The 18,455-nt window shown below is 38.4% G+C and overlaps 2 protein-coding genes across 2 annotated transcripts in view; one reads left to right on the forward strand and one right to left on the reverse strand.

Moving 5' to 3' along the window:
• Window positions 1-1,419: 1,419 nt before the first annotated feature.
• LOC132823163 (gastrotropin-like) lies at window positions 1,420-4,642 on the forward strand. Its single transcript, XM_060836738.1, has 4 exons — window positions 1,420-1,492; window positions 3,391-3,566; window positions 4,366-4,455; window positions 4,537-4,642. The coding sequence occupies exons 1-4, from the start codon at window positions 1,426-1,428 to the stop codon at window positions 4,588-4,590; spliced, it is 387 nt and encodes a 128-aa protein (XP_060692721.1). The 5' UTR covers window positions 1,420-1,425; the 3' UTR covers window positions 4,591-4,642.
• Window positions 4,643-12,374: 7,732 nt separating this feature from the next.
• The window catches only part of ccnjl (cyclin J-like), a 74,721-nt gene continuing 68,640 nt past the window's right edge, over window positions 12,375-18,455 (reverse strand). Inside the window, exon 5 of the mRNA XM_060836739.1 lies at window positions 12,375-16,482. Coding sequence (XP_060692722.1) covers window positions 16,026-16,482 — 457 coding nt within the window. The 3' untranslated portion in view covers window positions 12,375-16,025. The remainder of the gene's footprint in view (window positions 16,483-18,455) is intronic.

Genomic DNA, 18,455 nt, shown 5'->3' on the forward strand with positions numbered 1-18,455 from the left:
GCTAAAGTTGAGTTTTGAAAAACCCCAAGTTTGTGGAGACTAAAGCGTGAGAAGATTAATGAAGCATGTGTTGGAAAGGGGAGAAGTAAAGAAAAACAAGATGGAGCAAGAAAAAAAGAATGTAAAAGCAACAGTTAGTTGTTAGGGTGAGGAATGGAGTAAGTGGCCAGGGACCTGTCGGAGCTCTAAAAACCAGGTATTCAGGAGTGGCATGAGAAAAACCCTTATGGAACAGAGTCTTGGGAATATTAAGTCCAAAATCATTTCTTTCTTCACAAGCACGCTAAATTTTCACCTCATATTAATCCAAAAAGCTAAGCATACATATCTAAACATCCCTGGACAAAAATTAAAAATTTCCATACATTGAGCTAGGTTTCTGAGATCTTTCAAAGCTCAGCATGTTTGTGCAATGTAATTGGTCAGACAGATCAATGCATCACAGACCCACTTACCAGCTTACAACAGTGAGTGACTTTGCAAGGTGATCTTAGACAGTACAGTATTTGGAATGCTGTTGTAGGTTTTGGTGTCTCCACACTGTGGAAGGGAATAATTAAAATCAAAATTCTTGCACTTACCTGTTGTCTAAAATATAGAATTATCTTTGAAGTGTGTGTTTGCAAGTGAGTAGACAATAAGCAAGGACATGGCTTAATGATGAACAATGGAGAGAAAATGCTGAAAAATTACTGTTATCAATTGACCTTCACCTCAAGAAGTTCAGATATGGAAAGGTAACGTGTAGCATGTAGCTGAGCCAGGTTGGCCAAGGGCTTCTAGGTTTGATACTTGGTCTCTAGCAAGTTCACTGACCTCAGTCTGACATGCTTGCAGAAATGCCCTAATGAATCAAGGAGACTAAATATCAACTTATTTTTCCTGCTGTTGATTACCGTCCAAAGTTATAAAAGATATCCATAATTTTTGCAAAAAACAGGGCAGGCCTTGAATACATGCAGAAGTTCCATTGACTGGCTTCCTCTGTTATACATGCTGTTACCTTTCTTGAGTTTAGAGAATGAGTGACTCATGTTTTGAGTGTTCTGCTTCACAAGAGTTCTGATGAAGGGCCATACCCAAGTGTTAATTTTTTTCTGCCTATCCTTTAGTAGGATGGACCTGCTGTGAACTTACAACATTTTCTTCTTTCGTTCTTTCAAAGATCAAGGAGCTCATGTTTGGTGCACTCGGCATCAAGGACAATGACATCCATGTCAATGACATTTTCAGTACACTATACATTTTATGACATAAATATCATGTAATTGCCTCATAATGCTGCCCACAGGAATATAAAAATATGGTTAATAAATCATTAGGGTGTGACTGTTCCATATGTATAAATGTCAGGCTGCCTGATCACTATATTCACTGGCTTCCTATTTTCAAACTCCCTTTGTGCCTGATTCCAGCTAGATTATCATGGCTTTCAGTGGCAAGTATGAAGCTGCAAGTCAAGAAAACTATGAAGAGTTTATGAAGGTCCTCAGTAAGTCACACTAATTAACGGTATTAGTTTAACTCAAATAGTTGTTTGATAAAAGATACTGTTAGTTGTTCAACATGTTAATTTTACAGAGGATGGTCCTAATATGTTCATTGAATAAGACATCTCTGTAAAGTGCCTTAGGATGTAAGTTTAAAAGCAACTTTATAACAGGGCATATATGCACGAATGTGAATGATGATTGGATGTTAACAGTTTTTTTTTAACTGGATGTGACAATGAATAAAGGATCCTGTGTAGTAAACATGGTACTGGAACAAAAGTGTGATCCAGAGGTTGCTAGGGAGTGTTTTTTTTCTTTGAAAACCTGTCATGTAGTATTAAGTTCTTCGGGTTGGAAGGTGACAAGATTAATTCATCACTCGTTTTGTTACATATCACTGTCATTTCACCTGTTCTCTCAGATCAGCTTCACTTTTTGATTCAATAGAACAATTTAATTTTGGCAGAGACTGTAGCTAAAATCTACAGGATGAAGGTATTAGGCATTTACATTTTCAAAATCAGACAAACTTGAGGTTTTACTATGATTAGTCATTGGGATAAAACCTTGTCTCAGACATCTCCTTCACAGGATTAGATTAGATTAGATTAGACTTACAGTGTGGAAACAGGCCCTTCGGCCCAACAAGTCCACACCGACCCGCCGAAGCGCAACCCACCCATACCCCACATTTACCCCTTACCTAACACTACGGGCAATTTAGCATGGCCAATTCACCTGACCCGCACATCTTTGGACTGTGGGAGGAAACCGGAGCACTCTGAGGAAACCCACGCAGACACGGGGAGAACGTGCAAACTCCACACAGTCAGTCAGTCAGTCGCCTGAGTCGGGAATTGAACCTGGGTCTCAGGCGCTGTGAGGCAGCAGTGCTAACCACTGTGCCACCGTGCCCACTGCCTTTCCTCAGACCTGACATGATAGGAAATAGCCTTGTGTTTTTTATCCACACTGCCTCCAGAAGGTAAACCCTTCCATTGTTTCTTGTGATTAAAACAAGGATACTGCACCGAAAATGCAGTCTGACAAGAACTCAGCACAATTTGATCATAGCTCCCTCATAATTCTACTCTTTCAGATACTGTGGTTCAACAGTGTATTAGTTTTGTGTTGACTGCATCTCTGCATTGGTTACAGATTTTCAGTCAATTACGGCTTCCAGATCTTCTTTGTGGGTTAATCTTCAACCATTTCAACACCATTCTTGGAGTAGAATTTGTCACTCATCACTCCACCTTATATGCAGCATCTTGCACTTAACTGAAATAAGATTCATTTATTATTTGGACCTCCCATGCTGCTCCACTCAGTTGCAAATATATTTAATTTGCATTGAGCTTCTGAATTCAGCTCTACAGTGTAAATCAGAGTGAGTGTTAAACCTGAAGACATTAGAGGCAATACATTTCCTCTCCCAGACATTCCTCATCTAAGCTATATCCATGATTTGGAGATGCCAGTGTTGGACTGGGGTGTACAAAGTTAAAAATTACACAAAACCACGTTATAGTCCAAGAGGTTTAATTGGAATCACTAGCTTCAGTTGACAACCACCTGATGAAGGGACGGCGCTCCGAAAGCTAGTGTTTCCAATTAAACTTGTAGGATTATAACCTAGTGTTGTGTGAGCTATATCCATTGTTTTCTTAATAAGAATTCTCCCCCTTTTCTTGATCCTTGCATTACGTCAAGTGTTTGTTCATTTGTTACAAAACAGAAGACACAATTTGAATTAAGATACAGAACAACAGCTTAGAAGTATTGGGTATTTGAACAATTCAAAGGAGCAACAGTATTTTGTAATTGGGAAAGACATGATTAGATATGAAAAGGCTGGAGATCAGCACAAACTTGATGCATTATTATTTACCCCCAGAGTATTCTGATGATGTCATTGAAAAGGGAAGGAATGCCAAAGTCATTACAGAAGTGACCCAAAATGGAAATAATTTTACCTGGGCACAAATTTATCCTGGAGGTAAAACCATGAAGAACGCATTTGTGATAGGCCAGGAATCAGAGATGGAAACTATGGATGGCAAGAAATTCAAGGTGAGATTCGAAAATGTGATATACAGGTAACATTAAGCCTGTTCATTAATTACACACTCAGATTATATGAGCAAACAAAGCATTGAGAAACAATCTTTTTAAAAGTTATGATCACACCTAACATCAACCACCTGGGATAAGTAGGCTCAAGTGTTTGGATCTCTAACACCCTCTGCTTGAATGCCTTGTTAATAAATCATATATTTGTAAGTTTATAATGAATAAGCTGACCTGAAAATGTTGAGCAGGAGGAGGAGAAACTAAAATCTGGTCCCAGCCCAAGGGGAGCTCCTCTTGGTAACCTGCATGCTTTATTATCACATGAGGTTGTAATGAGCACTGCTGCAATCAAATATAATGGATCCACCCTGTCTTGGCTCATGCATTTGGATATGGTAGCAGAAGCTGTAGACAGTACCACTATAACAACAACTCAATACAACTCACCAGTCTACAGGGAGACAAAATCAACATAAAAGCAGCACTTTGGATCTAATATTCATTGTTTGAGGGCTGCAGTGTGACATTTGCCCTGGATTGTTGCAAGATGGATTGTTTTCTTCACTACTGCCTTGGAATGCATTTTTCTAACTTTGTAGCAAACAGTTTTGTATCTCTCATCTCAAGACATCTAAAAAATCTCAAGATTTTTGTGTGGTTTGAATTTTTGCAGCTCATGGCTTGAGCACACAGTTTAGTTTGTCTAACCAAACCAAGGTGGTGCCAATTTGTTTTAAGATTAAATGTCAAAATCACAAATGTTTGGCTTAACGCTGAATTCAGTGTTTTTGTAATTCAGGCAACAGTCAAAATGGAAGGGAATAAGATAGTTTGTGATTTTCCAAACTATCACCATACTTCAGAGATCGAAGGAGGAAATCTTGTTGAGGTCAGTGACTTTTCAATTACAAAGTAAACTCAGTAAAGCACCTGAAAACTGATCATTTCTGAATTTCTTTTTTTTTGACAGACCTCTACATGCGGTGGTGTCATTTACAAGAGAATTAGCAAGAAGATCGCCTAAGACAGTAAACTCCAATTAAATGCCAGAGGAGTAACTTTCTTTTTTGTAATAAAGGCATGAATTTATGTCCTATTGATGTTTTTCTTTCTTAACTGTACAATGTAGTTTAATTAAATACCATATGGCCAATTTATTGTTCCGCTCAGCAGTTTGCACTTTCTGCAGTTCTTTCCTGAGTATGATCACTGTTCCACTCACACAAGCTAATGACACAATGCATGCCATCCCAGAACAGTTGTAACTTGCTGAATACTATTTGCTGGAGCCTGTGAGGTAGACCCCTTTGCAACTTATAATGATGATTTACATTGAGTTTTCTATTCTCACATTTGGTTGAAGGGGTGATAAAAGAGTAAATGGTGCTGCTCCTCTGACAATATATCTCAATCTCTTTGAGTGACTTCAAAATGCCTTATGTTGGGCATGTGGGCACTCTCTAAAAATCTTAGATGTCTCCATCTGAAACCCTTTTCCTTGCATTGTACAGAATACCTTTAGCTTTTTTAAAGTGCCCCTAGTTAAAAGTTCAGATATATGCATACAAGGGACTAGTCAATTTTATAAACTAATATTTGGATTACACCATAAATTGGTGTTTCAGAAACTTTTTTTTAAACGTATACACAAGCTGCAAATTGTGAAAGGCATCTATTAAGTCTCAACTGAAGTATCATAGGAAAGATGAGAATGCATTGGAAAGAGTACAGAGGTGATTTCCAAGAATGGTTCCAGGAATGAGAAACTTTAGTTACGAATATAGATTGAAGAAGTTGGGACTATTCTTCTTGGAAACAAGGCTGAGAAAACATTAGATTGAGGTTTCTAAAATCATTAATGGACTAGATAGAGTAGATAAGGAGATGATGTTTCCAGCCACAAAAAGAAAAAAGAACGAGACAACATAGAATTAAAGTGATGCACAAGTGAGGTGAATAATACACACAATAAGTAGATGGGGTATGGAATGCACTGACTGAAAATGTGGTGGATACAGATTCAACTGAAGCAGTTAAGCGGTATTGAATTATTTTGGATAGAAATGGAGTACAGGCATATAGGTAAAAGGAAGGATATTGATACTAAGTAATAGTACCAATGCAGGCACAATGAGCCCAATTAACTCATTTACCAAGATGGAGAATGGGAAAAATTTGTGGCTGTGAGAGCTGATCCTATTTTGAAATGTTTTCAGTACTGGACCTCATTTTCTCAAATTCTAAGAGCAGTAATTACTGTTTTATAAGCTGTTGCACTCTTTTGTATCTTTGAGGGGGATGATCAAAACAACGGCATCTTAAAAAGGAGGAAGGGAAACAAAGGAAGTGATTCAAACAGAGAAAGAGACTGACACTGCTGTCTGACCCAGCAGTGAATCTGCACACCTGCTGCCTATGCTGTGTAGTTTCAAGTATCTCTAGGCATTGGAGCACATTCTAAGAAAAATAAACAAACAACAAAATTCTCTGACCTTGAAGAAAAATCTGCATGTTGGAACTCACAGCAGGGGAACAGTTAAGTGGTTAGTTTTGAAGCATAACCTTGTTTTTATAAATCCACAGTAGTGAGTAGTGTGGGTTCTTTTTGAATGTATGGCTTTTATTGAGATGTCTCTTGATTAAGCTTTAAAAATATAAAATCATAGGTACTAAGCTAGTGTTTTTATAGCAATAAGACTGTGCTATTTTCTGGGTCTGAAGATTGTTAAGGTACAAAGATAACCTTTTGTACAGAGGTGGGTTTCTCCTGTTGGATAGAGCAGATTAGGGGGGGTTTCTATGTTACTGATGATTATGTCTGCAGGAAGTGTGTTTGGTTACAAATTCTGTTGGATTGCATGGATTGGTTGGACTGGCATTTAGAGACAATAAGGAATTTACAGGAGCATTTCTATGTTACTGATGATTATGTCTGCAGGAAGTGTGTTTGGTTATAAATTCTATTGGATTGCATGGATTGGTTGGAGTGGCATTTAGAGACAATAAGGAATTTACAGGAGCAAATGGGAGTGATGGATGGTAGTTGCAGGGAGGGAGACAAAGATACAGTCAGGCAGATGGGTGACTTCCAGAAAAAGGGAGGGAGGCAGGTAGTGAAGGAGTCCTTTGTGACTATTGTCATCTCAAATATATTTTTTTCGAAAACTAAGTGGGTGATGGACTTTCAGGGGAATGTAGCACTGACAGCCATGTTTCTGGTACTGAGATGAATAGAAAGGCAGGCAAGAGAGGAGAGGGGAGTGTGTTTGTACTTCAGGAGGATATTCCTGGGAATATATCCAGAGGGGTTATTTGGGTGAAACTGAGAAATTAGAAAGGGATGATAACCTTATTGGGATGGTACTATAGACACTCCAATAGTCATCAGGAAATTGAGAAACAAATTTGTAAGGTGATCTCAGTTAACTTTAAAATTAATAGGTAGTTATAGTAGGGGATTTTAACTAACCAAACAGACTGGGTTGTGAAAGTGTTCGTGGCTTGGATGAAGAGGAATTTTCTTATGAAGTATGTGGATGCACTTACCAGAGGTGGTGTGAAACTTGTCCTACTCTTGCGAAATAAAGCAGGGACAGGTGACTGAGGTGTCAACGGGGGATCATTTTGGGACCAGTGATAATTCATGGTGATTGAAAAGGATAGACCAGATCTAAAAATTGAAGTTCTAAATTGGATTCGGCCAATTTTGATGGTATTAGACAAGAACTTTCAAAAATTGATTAGGGCAGATGTTCACAGGTTAAGGGACAGCTGGAAAATGGGAAGCCATCAAAAATGAGCGAAGGAGTCCAGAGACAGTATGTTCCTGCTACAGTGAAGGTCAAGGCTGGTAGGTGTAGGGAAAGCTGGATGACTAAAGAAATTGAGGGTTCGGTTAAGAATAAGAAAACATGTCAAGTATAGACCACAAAGACCAAGTTAATCCCGAGGAGAGTATAAAGGCAGAAGCAGTATAGTTGAGGGAAATTAGGAGAGCAAAAAGGGGACATGAGATAGCTTTGGTAAATAGGGTTAATGAACATTCTTAGAGGCATGGCATTCTAACCAGAATTCCATAAATAAACACACCGATTTAGATCCTATCTACCTTCCCTTGAAAAAGAACCAGAAATGACATCACCCGCTTTAAGAAACCAAGATCTACAAATAGAGAGGCAGGACATACCTCCAGCGCTTCACCGGAGACCCTCACTGATGATGTTACCCAGTAGGGTGACAAAACTTCTGAAAACAAACCTTCAAACTCAGCCAGCTAACTTACTATCATAAATCTGAGCTACAAATCTCCTCAAAAATCACTAAGGGTTAAGGAGAATTCATAGGGATTCTACAAATACATTAAGGACATAAGGGTAACTAGGGAAGAGAACAAGGCTCCTTAAAGATCAGCAAGGCCGCCAACCTGTGGAACCGCAGGTGGTGGGGGAAGATATTAAACAAGTATTTTGCATTAGTGTTTACTGTGGAGAAGGATATGGAAGATTGGGAAATAAATGGCAACATCTTGAAAAATGCACATATTACAGAGGAAGAGATGCTGAATGTCCTAAAACACGAAAACATGGATAAATCCCTGGGACCTGATCAGGTGGACTCAAGAACTCTGGGCAGCTAGGGAGTGATTGCTGGACCCCAAATTGAGATACTTGGATCAGTGATAGCCACAGGTGAAGTGTCATAAAACTGGAGGTTGCCTAACGTTTTGCCACTATTAAAAAAGGTTGTAAGGAAAAGCCAGGTAATTATAGACCTGTGGCCTGACATCAGTGATGGGCAACTTGTTAGATGGGATCCTGAGGGACAGGATTAAAATGTATTTGCAAAGGCAAGGATTGATTGGGGTTAGTCAACATGGCTTTGGGCGTGGGAAATGGTGTCTCACTAACCTAATTGAGTTTTTTGAAGTAACGAAGAGGTTTGATGAGGGCAGAGCAGCAAACATGATCTACATGGACATCAGTAAGGCATTCAACAAGATTCCATGTCGACATGGTAGACTGGTTAGCAAAGTTAGATCACATATATTAGAGGGAGAACTCACTATTTGGATACAGAACTGGCTTGAAGGTAGAATGATGCAAAGATGCTGGTGTTGGTCTCGGATGAAGGGCTCTGGCCCGAAACGTCGAATTTCCTGTTCCTTGGATGCTGCCTAACCTGCTGTGCTTTAACCAGCAACACATTTTCAGCTCTGATCTCCAGCATCTTCAGACCTCACTTTTTACTCGTTGGTCTCAGATGGACAAAGCTGAAAATCACACACCATTACGTCCAACAGATTTATTTGGAAGTACTAGCTTTCAGAGCACTGCTTCTTCATCAGATAACTAGTGGGGCAGGATCATAAAACATAAAATTTATAGCAACAGATCAGTGTCATGCAATTAAAACAACCAGTCTGATTCACAGACAGACTCAAATCTCACATCTTTAATACACTCTGAGCTGACACCATTTTTTTTTCAATAAAACCTTAACTTATCTAGAGAATGTGACTTAAAAGTAGTTCTGGGATTTATGTATTAATGAACTGAAGCCTGCAACACATTCTAAAAGATGAAAGACTTAACAGCAATCTCAGTTTATTCAATATATCATATAGTTGCATGACACTATGATCTTTTGCTAAAAATTCTGTGGCTTATGATCTTGCCCACTAGGATTACTACAGTAAGGCCTGGAATGATCAGACTGCCTTACAAGTGCAGACAGGCTAGGCCTCTACCCTTTTGAGCTCAGAGGAGTTACAGGTGACACAACTAAGACATAAGATGACCCTGAGAGGAGTTGACCAGGTGAATATCAAGGGCATGTTTCACTTTGTGATGAATTTAAAACCAAGGGTTTACATTTAAAAACAGAGGGACATGCATTTAAAGCAAAGATAATGAAACTTTTATTCTCTCAGGGGTTTTTGGAATTCCCTTTCTCAAAAGGTATTGGATACAGAATCTTTATATAAGGCAGGGGTCGATCAATTATTGATTACCAAGAGGATGAATGATTGTAGGGGTTATGTATGAATGCAGAGAGGAGGCTAAAATCAGATCAGCCATGATCTAATTGAATGGTGCTGCAGACTTCAATAGCCTACTATGTTCTTTGTTCATATCATGTCATTATCCCCAGTTTTGCAATCAGTGGTAAAGCATGGTAGCTGGACATTGATCTGAAAGAAAGCTTTCCACAAAGACCTAGCAAATTCGGTGTACGGTTTCTCCTTACCCAATGGTAGTTTAAATCTAATGCAAAGTCAAAAGGGGACAGCTGTACTGGCATGCAGAAGCAGTGACATCAGCAAGTATTTAAATAGCTAATCACACACAGCAAACAAGGAAATTAAAAAGTATTTAAAATCCTTCACTTCAAATTTAAATGCTTAAATTGTGATTATAAATAGATTAAGATAGAAGATAAAACAAAGATTAAACATTTTTAAAATTCTATGCTTTCATTTTTTTTGATTAAGGAGAAAATGGATATTCCACAAGTATAAAATTAGTTTTTTTGATCCAGTGAGTATGTTCAACATTAATTACATTGTATTCCATTAAAAATGCAATAACAGCTCACTCAAAAGGCATGATTTTTCAAGGATTGTAAAATGAGACAAAGTATGAGAGCAAATGTGTTCATCAAATTCAATTGATTTCCATTGGTTAGTCCATGGAATTGGTGTGGGGAACTAATTCAGCAAACACTCATTGTGGAGGAATGCAATTCCTGGAAGTAACATCTGAATTTTCACATTATTGTTCCACGCCTCCCCCATAACTGTTGACTCTCTTGTATATCAAAAGTCAGTTTGGCTCAGATTTAAACATTCAGTGACTCTGTCTTCATTGCTCGTTGTGTAGAGAATTTCAAAGATTAATGGCCGAAGAACCACGTCCCCATCACTGCCTTAAAAAGGGATCCCTTATTTTGAAATTGTTCTCTAGTTGAGATCCTACCCTCAAGGGGAATCATCCTCTCAGCATCTACCCTGTCTAGCCCTCATTGAATTTTATAAGTTTCAAAAGATTGCCTCTTTCTTCTGCACTTCCAAGTGTATGGGCCCAACTAGGCTCATTTCATCCAAGGGATCAACCTTTCCAAAGTGCCTCCAGTACAAACTATACCTTCTTAAATAAGGAAGACAAAACCTATATGCAGTACTCTAGGTGTGCTCTCATCAATGCTCTGTATGGTTGTATCAAAAGTTACCTCCTTTTATATCTCAAACCCCTTTGCAATGAACGTCAATATTCCATTTGTCTGCTTAATTACTTCTGCCACTGAAGATGGACGGATGTAATATTTTCAGCCTTGATTGATATATTGTTTGCATATAGACACAAGAAAACTGATGTTTGAATTTCAACTAAATTTGGTACTTTGATGGAGTATGGAAAAACTGATTAGTGTCTGGTAAAGATCTGAACCAGATCCTGTTGCTTTTTAAAGGATCCATTAACAATGTAATATGCAAAACTTCTAAAACAACTATTTCAGCCACGTACTTATAGACCATCAAGGAGGGAATAGCCTCAAGGTACAGTGGGTTGATTGGAATAACATTGAGGTACAGCAGAATGTTTGGTATGCCCTGTATTGAGTGACCCTTCACTTGTTACTTCATGTAGCTGTGTGTTAATGTTTTTGTAGTTCATGCATTGGAACATCTAGACAATTGTGTACTGCAGTCTCTCTCCATTTAAATAATGTTCTACTTTTCTGGTCTTCCCACTAAAATGGAAAAATTCACACTTTTCCCATTATACCCAGTTTGCTAAATCCTTTCCCAAAAACCTAATCTATCAATTTCCCTTTGCGGGCGTTTTGTGTGCTCCTTGCAAATTGCTTTCATACCTATCTTTAAATCAGCATAATATTTGGCTAAAGTATACTCTCTTCGATAAATTCACCAATAATAGATTGCAAATAGTTGAAGCAATGATTGCTGTTAGCTACGGTTCAACATTCTGAAAATGAACCATTTAGCCGAACTCTATTTTCTGATGGTAAACTATCGACACTAATATGAACGTCAACACCATTAAATCTTATCTTTTTGTTGGTAATAACCCTTTTTGTTGAATCTTGTTGAATGCTTTTTGAAAATTTAAAACACTACAGCTGGTTCAATATGGAGAAAAAGCACATTTAATGTTTTGGGACCAGTGACATTTTCTCAGAACTCAAACATGTGAAGAGGAGTTACGAGACCCAAAACCTTAACTCTGCTTCTTCTTCCACCAATTCCACCAGATTTGCTGAGTATCTCCAGTAATTTCTGCTTTTGTTTCAAATTTCTACAGTTCTTTGTTTTAAACTGATTGCCCACTCCTAGTGAGAGAATGATGAGGAGCCATCTCCTTGACACCCTGCAGTCATGTGGTATAGATATATCCACAGCGTTATTCAGGAGGGAGTTTCAGGACTTCGATCAAATGACAATGAAGGAACAGTCATACGGTTCCAAATTAGTGAGTGACTTTCAAGAGACCTGGAGGGCATGTTTCCATCCATTTGCTGCTATCGTTCTTTAAAGTGGTAGAGATGAGGTGTTTGGAAGATGTGACTAAGAGATTCTAGAGTTCATTCGACGCTTTGCTATAATTAATCAAGTTAAACATAATGACTGAACGCAATAGAGTAATGCTAATCTGTTGAAGGGAGAACAAAGCTAGAAAAGAACAGAAATAATCAACTGGTTATGCCCAGGATCGAAACAATTTGTGAGACTATCGACAGATTTGAATGTAAATATGAAATGAGAAAACCGGAATGAATAGACTGGCATTTATTTAAAAAAAGTACACAGGTTTTTACATCAGTCAAGTTTGTTTAAACTTCAATTAGCCAGACCTAAGATTTATTTAAATAAAATCGCTAGCAAAATTAGTGTTTCAGCAGGTATTTGACTCTTGCCTTACAGTTTGAAATTACATGGGTATTTGGCATACTGTGCCTTTAAAGAGGTCCCTCTGAAACAGAACATCTCTGGACAGCATAAAATGAACTAACTTTGTATAACAGATTGGAACTACAGTAATATTTTTGGTCACTAGTTATTCCACTTGGCTTCTCATGGTTTGACAGTATTGTCACACTTGCAACTTGTTTCACAATTCCTTCATATATTCACTAGAACGCATCTGACATTATCCTGTTGTGTTTAATACAAAGTGTACATCCCTACTTCTATTCAGTAAATTAGTTACTGGTTGCAGTATTTAATTAATAGGATGCATACACACCATCACACATAATACACCCTCAATAGTGTGCTCAGTCATTTCAAAATCTCAAAACAATGCCTGTATTTGAAAAACAGTGTCTCATTCCACCAGTCTGGTAAACTTTATGCATAAGATTCCAACATCCTAAAATACCAGTCACACTATGTGTCTTTTATCAAACTCCTCCCCCCCCACCACATTTCATTCAATGCACTTTTAAGAAAACCAATTCAAGACTTATCATAAGATGAAAGTCTAATTAGAAATTGGCTCGAAGTCTTAAAGTAATTAGGCATTCATTTCTTAAATTTGTACAAGTAAACCTTTGATGCTACCTGACCAACAATTTATACTTATGAAACATTAAAAATGTAAAGATTTAGATTCAGAAGGCACTTTCAAATACACTCTACCACACTGTGTGAAATGTCTCTAGGGTAGTCGCTCCTCAATAGACCTATCTTCTAATGAGATAGTTCAGTTAGGTTAAACAACTTCCAAAAAAATAAACAGACCAAGAACTTCAGGAAGATTGAGGTCAAAGCTTGATCAGAGACTAAAAATGACCTGCTGGAGAATTCATCCCAATGTATTACATTTACAAGTTTCTTTTAAAAAATAAATAATTTATCAACAGTTGAATTTTTGGACACATTAAAACTACCTCTGTTTTTTTTAAAAAAAAGTACAAGCTGCTGATTCAGCACACATTTGGTAAGAAATGCAGTGATGTCATACAACATGACAGCATGCTGAATGAATACCAGCTGCCTTGAAAGATTTTGTCAGCCAATGACTTGAAAACAAAAATCAGAGCTTGCCCTCTGGCTACTCCTAACCACATGGATAGCACTGATCAGCCCTATACAGATTGCATTTCTACCAACTGTTGTGTGGTTTTAAAGATAACTGATAAAAATTGACAAATCTGTGCAATCCAAAGGTAAATGCAAAGTTGTTTCATCATCGGCAACAGTATTGGTCATATGCCAAATTGGAACAACTTGAGTGGGACTTTCTAGTTTGATTGACACTGAAGCACTTACATAAACAGTGGTTTTTAACTCAAACTCAGTCATTAAACTATGTGATATTTGACTTTTTGCATTCACTTTCAAATTGTCCCCAAAAAACTATGAAGCATAAGTGAAAGTAACTGTTGCTGAAATGGACTAGGACTACAGTTTGCTAGAACATGCCTTGACATCACATAGAAAAAATTCATTATGTCCAACTAAACCATCATTGCACTAAGTCACTCTCCCCATGAACCTAAAACTTCCACTAAATTAAAACCAGAAAAAGCTAAAATGGTGAGGCTCTTAAACAAGTTTTCCACTCCTGTAATGTTTTTATAAAATCCACAATAAACCTTTCAGTTACAGGTTCAGAATTGTAACTAGACTTCCTTGCATGCAAATCACAGAGTATTTGCCTCATGTTTTCCTCTCTCCATTACAGCAAATGTCAGCCCTGGTACTTTGCCCAAGGGTAATTCGCCATGAATGTACCTCGACAGGGGTTATTTGGCAATTCAGAGATATGATCCCAGCCAAGTTCAACTCCGTCTATGCATAAACAAATTTGCAGTGGATAATGGGAAAGTGAGAGAGGATGAGAGATTAGATGAATTCCCTTTCCCAAATTCAGAACCCTTAGGTCATTTGTGGTAACTTTCTTATCTGCATCCCCACAGTGATTGGTGAGGTGAAGTAACAAGTTGCTTGGATTAGCAGTTTTAGCTTAAATATGAGCTCTTAAAAATTCAAATTTAACTACAGTGAAAATGAAAGCTATATACTGTCAAGATTTTAATGATGGTTATAAATTGCTACTTTTTTAGATCTGACTTTCATAGTATAAATACATTTGCATGAATTTACTTTGTTGATTTCAAATAAAGCCCATGCAAATAAACTTAAAGAACCAAAATAATAAGCATTTTACAGAAAGCAATTAAGCCTCTTTGGACCCCTCTGTCTCAGATATTAAAAAATCAGAATGTAAATAAGCTCTGCAGTGCTCTTAATACTGCTTATTGTCATCTTCAATACTGTGAAGGTGAAACTTAGGTCATATATAAGGAGAACCCAAGTATCCTGAGGTAATTGCCTTGTATTTAAACTGACCAACAAAAGCAGCAAGAGGTATTTATTATTTTGTCCCTTCTGTGAAATCTCAAGAGGCCTTAAAAAGCTTTTAATCATTGAGGAATTTACCCTTTTATGTGCATTCAGGACTCATGCCTAATTTTGTTTGGTTGTGCCAGCTTCTTAGTTTCACTATTGATAGAACCAAGCAGAGTTCTCTTGTTCTCATACTAAGCAGCCAGTGTTGAAAATAAAATAAGGTTTAAACATTTGTTCTAAGTTACTAAACTATCCCCTAAATAGCTGTTTCTAAACTTAGAATTATCAGTAGGTTACCTCTGCTGAAGGACAGTGATATTTCTTGAACCAGTGAGTGCATCTCTCATATCACATGCCCTCCATCTCAAAATGAAAAAGTATTAATTCACAAATGCAACAGGCAATCATTGTCTAGGATGGTTACAGTTACTACTGTGAACAGCTGCAATCTTAACAAAAGTCAATTGTTGCAACATTGCCTTGCCAATTATGCAAATGAAATGGAAATACAGTGCCATAAACAGTTTAAAGTGAAGGTACAGCTAAGACACAAACCATATTGCACTCTGAAATGTCTCTCAATACTCCCTGGGTAAAATACCAGAAAATCCAGGCAGCCTGTGTTAGATTAACACAAGTGGGGCAAACAGCATTGTCTTCAAGTAACAAAAAGTGACCCCATAGCTTTCAAGTAAACAATATAAAAATATCACAGTAATAACAGCCCTTTGTGAGAGTTAAGGCAGCAGCTTTAAGATTCTCTTCAAAAAAGTAACGCTTGCTTATCCAAATCTATCAAAATATTTTCATATGGCTTCCTGACATCCCATTGGACTATTTAGTCTCAAAAATATTCACAAAGAATACCAACATTGAGGCATTCTCAGTTGAAAATACTTAGCATATTTCCAGAAAAATTGTAACAAGGAAAGCTGCACAGTAAATGTATATTTTGCATATCCAAAATTAAAAGTTAAATCCGTCTAGCACATTGCATGTTTCCTGTCAGACAGTTTCAAACATTGAAAGTAGATGGTATTTACCAGTTCAGGAGGATAGTAGAAAAAGCATTATTAGAATTACTGTCATCTATCAAAACAGCCAGTTGAGTATGTGTGATGTCCACTTAAAAAATTACCCCCATAGGCCACGGTGATGCAGTGTCTTGGCTCCGTAGTTATGGCAACCTGCATAGCAATGGGTCCCTGAACAGGCAGGGCCCTTACCGTGGGCTGTAGGCTGGCTTGGAAACCTGGGTATGACTGTAGTGTATAACTGTTGCTGGTACTTCCTGAGACAATGGCAGCTCGACGACCCTGCACATTGCTCCTATGGCTCTGAACTGAAGCCTGAGGTTGTAATGGCGAATGGAACTGCACAAGCTGCGTTGAGTTCTGGGTGAAATGTTGATATTGACCCTGCTGGAACAAGAGCTGTGGTGAGGACTGGTGTTGATGGTGCTGTTGCACTGTTGCTTGTTGCTGTAGACCTGATGGTTGTCCTTTGGTTTTGTTGGCTTCTTTGACATCATTATCATGGGCACTAAATATAAAAGACATCTCACATCAGATACTTTTAATGTATGTTCTTGAAGTTCCACCACCTGTCATGAAGACACCCACAACAATGCAGAGTTTCATTTAAATTTGTGTTTTTAAATAGTTTTATTACAGCAAAAGCTTTTGCTAGTTTAATAGCAACAAAATACTGTGGATACTGGAAACCTGAAACAGACACAGAATATTGGAGAAACTTAGCAGATCTGATAGCATCTGTGAAGAGAAACAGATAATGTTCCACATCCTTCTTCAGAACCCTGACTCAAATCAACAGACAGAAAATGGAAACAACAGGCTGGAGGACTGTGACCAGTGGAGTGTCACAAGGATTGGTGCTGCATCCACTACTTTTCATCATTTACATAAATGATTGGATGTGAGCATAACAGGTGTAGTTAGAAAGTTCGGAGATGACACCAAAATTGGAGGTGTAGTGGACAGTAAAGAAGGTTCCCTCAGATTACGACGGGATCATGATCAGATGGGCCAATGGGCTGAGGAGTGGCAGATGGAGTTTAATTTAGATAAATGCGAGGTGCTGCATTTTGGGAAAGCAAATCTTAGGAGGACTTATAAACTTAATGGTAAGGTCTGGGAGTGTTGCTGCACAAAGAACAAGTGCAGGTTCATAGCTCCTTGAAAGTAAAGTCGCAGGTAGATACGATCGTGAAGGCATTTTATATGCTTTCCTTTATTGGTCAGAGTATCGAGTGTAGGAGTTGGGTGTTCATGTTGCGGCTGTACAGGACATTGGTTAGGCCACTTTTGGAATATTGCATGCAATTCTAGTCTCTTTCTATTGGAAGGACGTTGTGAAACTTGAAAGGGCTCCGAAAAGAGTTACAAAGATATTGCCAGGGTTGGAGTATTTGAGCTATAAGGAGAGGTTGAATAGTCTGATGTTGTTTTCCCTGGAGGGTCGGAGGTTGAGGGGTGACCTTATAGAGGTTTATAAAATCATGAGGGACATGGATAGGATAAATAGACAAAGTATTTTCCCTGGGGTGGGGGAATCCAGAACTGGAGGGCATAGTTTTAGGGTGAGAGGGGAAAGATATAAAAAAAAGAGACCTAAGGCGCAACTTTTTCCATGCAGAGAATGGTAAGTGTATGGAATGAGCTGCCAAAAGAAGTGATGGAGGCTACTACAATTGCAACATTTAAAAGGCATCCAGATGGGTATATGAATAGGAAGGGTTTGGAGGGATATGGGCTGGGTGCTGGCAGGTGGGACTAGATTGGGTTGGAATATTTGGTCAGCATGGACAAGTTGGACCAAAGGGTCTGTTTCCGTACTGTACATCTCTATGACTCGAAGATATTTGGCTAGCTTCTTGCTTGACTGGTCCACAGTCCTGCGCCAAATATACTGCTGTCCAAACTAAAGAGCAAAAACAAGAGCAGGGATCCCAACTTGGGACCTTAATGATGTGTACAGCCCAGCTTTATTCTGGGTTAATGCATTTGAGAGAAAGTTATGAAATTTCCTTAAAATGAATGTTGAGATTTCCAACATATTCATTGGTATCACGGATTCAGGCTATTTTTCTTGGCATTTTCATACCAAAGAATGGGAAGAAATAGTGGCAAAAACAGGAAGTGGCTGAATTTTTGAACTGGATTTGCAACAAGAACTGGATTCCAGAACTTTAATCTTCAAAGGAGATAATAGAGGGAGGGGAGGGTGCTGGTGCACAAAGGAGGAAGATGAGGATGGGAAAGGGGAGAGGTGAGGTAGTGAAAGAGCATGCGCAAGAGAAAGCAGAGACAACATAGAACACTGTGGGTGGCACGGTGTCTAGCACTGCTGCCTCACAGCACCAGGGACCTGGGTTCGATTCCAGCCTCGGGCGACTGTCCATGTGGAGTCTGCACATTCTCCCAGTGTCTGTGTGGGCTTCCTCCGGTTTCCTCCCACAGTCCAAAGATGTGCAGGTCAGGTGAATTGGTCATTCT

The sequence above is a fragment of the Hemiscyllium ocellatum genome, chromosome 16, assembly GCF_020745735.1.
Source record: "Hemiscyllium ocellatum isolate sHemOce1 chromosome 16, sHemOce1.pat.X.cur, whole genome shotgun sequence".
NCBI classification, from domain to species: Eukaryota; Metazoa; Chordata; class Chondrichthyes; order Orectolobiformes; family Hemiscylliidae; genus Hemiscyllium; species Hemiscyllium ocellatum.

Coding starts and splice junctions, on each gene's coding strand:
- LOC132823163 (XM_060836738.1), top strand. CDS start 1,426: ATGGCTTTCAGTGGCAAGTATGAAGCTGCAAGTCAAGAAAACTATGAA. Junction 1,493..3,390: donor AGAGTTTATGAAGGTCCTCA/GTAAGTCACACT, acceptor ATTTACCCCCAG/AGTATTCTGATGATGTCATT. Junction 4,456..4,536: donor AAGGAGGAAATCTTGTTGAG/GTCAGTGACTTT, acceptor TTTTTTTGACAG/ACCTCTACATGCGGTGGTGT.